This window comes from Perkinsus marinus (assembly GCF_000006405.1).
Source record: "Perkinsus marinus ATCC 50983 genomic scaffold scf_1104296944428, whole genome shotgun sequence".
NCBI classification, from domain to species: Eukaryota; Perkinsozoa; order Perkinsida; family Perkinsidae; genus Perkinsus; species Perkinsus marinus.
Window position 1 is genome coordinate 192,243 of NW_003211397.1, and position 2,489 is coordinate 194,731.

The window sequence follows — 2,489 nt, forward strand, 5'->3', positions numbered from 1 at the left end:
TGTAGCGAAGTAGGAGCAGTAGCACCGTGATGGAAAAAGAGATCAGCAGGGGCAACGGGACAATTCACGTCACTCGGAACATTGTTATAAGCCCACACTGCACATGGAAGCAGGCGATACCAATCACGGAGCTGTAACCCCGAATCTTCGATGATAGTGCGCATGATGTTGTTCAACAAACGATGGGGTATTTCTTGCCAAGAATTCAGCGGAGACGAATGAGCAGGTAAGAATTTCCAATTCCATTGGAAAAGTTTCTGAGCTGCTAATCCAACTTTCGATAGGAATCTACCATCGCGATCACTTATTATTAAAGATGGGAATCCAACGGAGAAGAAGCAGTCCACCAGCGTCTCCAGAGTAGAATCAGCATCATGGCAGAACAATGGTCTTGCGATTACAAACTTCGACGCCGAATCGACCAAGACCAGCGCGTACTCAACCTTGTGAGGTGGGTCATCGGCCAGAGAAGGAGAAACAAAGGGACCTATAAGGTCCACTCCGATCATCTCCATCGGTATAGGACTCTTAGAGGGGACTGTACCCAATCCTCCGGCCCGCAACACGCAAGAGCCCTTGAACTTCACGCAGGTGGCACAGTTTTTTGCATAACGTCGAGCATCTCCCGATAATCCAGGCCAGTAAAAGTCTCTGCTCAGCAACCCTGGCAACTTCGATGTACCAATGTGACCATAGACGGTGTGGATGCGATCGACAAGGCTTCTCCTGCAACTTTGAGGTACAAAGACTTGGACATGGTCGGCGATAACTGGATGTTTCTTAACCAATACATCGCCGTGATGGTCGTTGATAACATGATACATGTCCTTGTAACGATCGTCATTGCGCTTGATGGCCAACTTGATGTGGGTTACCTCGTCGTCACCCTCTTGAGCTCGCCGTATCCTTTGTAAGACATCGGCGATTTCTGTAGCAGAGCATTGGTTCTTGAGATGGGACAAGAGAGGAGATGCATTCCCAATAGTCGTAAGAGCCAGTGGAATCTGGAGGGGATCAACACTTCCTTCATTGATCGCCGTGATAGTCGTCCTTAAACACTGATAGTCCACTGCATCACTTGAACCCCTCGATAAACAGTCGGCTGGGTTCAGAGGTCCCGGTATAAACCGCAGAATACAGTGCAAGTCGTTGGCCAACTCAATGATAGAGGCAATACACGTCTTTTCCCATGCTGGTAATTCCGATGAAGGATTGCCATCTCGTAGAGCCTTCCTGACACGTTGGAAGTTGGCAGAATTGTCCGTATAGACATACAACTCTCGAGTGGCTTCCTGTTTGGAGAGATTAGGAAGTAGTTGATGCTTAACGAGGCTGAGACCATATCTAAGGGATAACAGCTCCTTGCGCACGATGGTCCATGGGAGATGTGGTAGCTCATGTAGCATGGCTTTAGCATACACCCTGTTCATGTTATTGTCGAGAACAGTACACCCATGAGCGTAGCTTGAGCTATCAACGAAGACGTGTAGAACTTGATGGTCAACCATTCGAGGGACAGGCTTCGGGCACTTGAGAGCTTGGTAGACTTTGTAGAATTCACGATACAAAGGGCCTGGTAAGAGTTGATCAAATGTGATGCCACATCGATGAGCATAGCGAAGTACAAGTTTGCCACGGAGCACGGTTTCAGCGACGGTACCAAGTGGGTCATAAATGCTGGCAAGCCACGATAGCGCTTCTCGAAGGGTTAGTGGAGAGACGGACTGATGATGTAAATCTTCCGACTCTTCAATGTCAACGTCGACGTCTGTCTCCCCTCCCACACTAGCCAACTCAGATCGGTCGTCGATCGGTGACTGAGCGTCACTCATACAAAGATGATATCAAGAACCCCTTGAAGCAAAAAAAATGTGCGTGCTAATCGTCAGACGAGAGAGATCGATCATGCAATCGACAGCGCGGAGTAAGAAATCTTGCACTCTCGATCATTCACAACATCTCGCCCCCTTTTTATTGCTACAATACAGATATAGCAATAAAACCATTAAACACTATAAGCTTCATATTTACGTAGTCTCGAACCATGGATGATAGCGGACTTCTCACGGCTACCATCTGAACTGATTTCGTAGCATTACCATTACCGAAACAACGAATAACGACATACGGGCCGGACGCCTTAGGGCCCAACTTCGAAGTAGGACGTCCATCGAAGAGAATCACCGTGTCACCAGCCTTCACCGGGTTGAGAGCATCCACCAACGCCACTTTGCCTTTGAACCGCTCGGCGGCCTCGGCCCGCCGTCCCAGCCAAATCTCTTCGAAGATAACCAAAGCGTCATCGCGTTTACGGGCTCGAATCGCAGCTTCGGCCATAGCCTCCTTCTTCTTTGGGAAGCGGTCTGGCAGCTGTTTGTCCGAAATATTCTCCAAGGCCCCCAAGGAAGGCACCGAAGGATCAAAACCAAATACAAGCTTGTGGGCGACCCTTTGGTTAGTTCTCAGCTGGCCGAGAGCAGTTAGCAACC

At 49.0% G+C, this 2,489-nt stretch overlaps 2 protein-coding genes across 2 annotated transcripts in view; one reads left to right on the forward strand and one right to left on the reverse strand.

Annotated features, from left to right (window-relative positions):
- The window catches only part of Pmar_PMAR019091 (retrovirus polyprotein, putative), a gene marked incomplete at both ends in the record, with an annotated part of 1,994 nt that extends 162 nt beyond the window's left edge, over positions 1–1,832 (reverse strand). Inside the window, one exon of the mRNA XM_002780146.1 lies at positions 26–1,832. Within this exon, the coding sequence (XP_002780192.1) occupies positions 26–1,832 (1,807 nt within the window). The remainder of the gene's footprint in view (positions 1–25) is intronic.
- Positions 1,833–1,905: 73 nt separating this feature from the next.
- Pmar_PMAR019092 (Urea transporter, putative) overlaps positions 1,906–2,489 on the forward strand; it is a gene marked incomplete at its 5' end in the record, with an annotated part of 4,153 nt that continues 3,569 nt past the window's right edge. Inside the window, 2 exons of the mRNA XM_002780147.1 lie at positions 1,906–1,924; positions 2,094–2,158. Of these exons, the coding sequence (XP_002780193.1) occupies positions 1,906–1,924; positions 2,094–2,158 (84 nt within the window). The remainder of the gene's footprint in view (positions 1,925–2,093; positions 2,159–2,489) is intronic.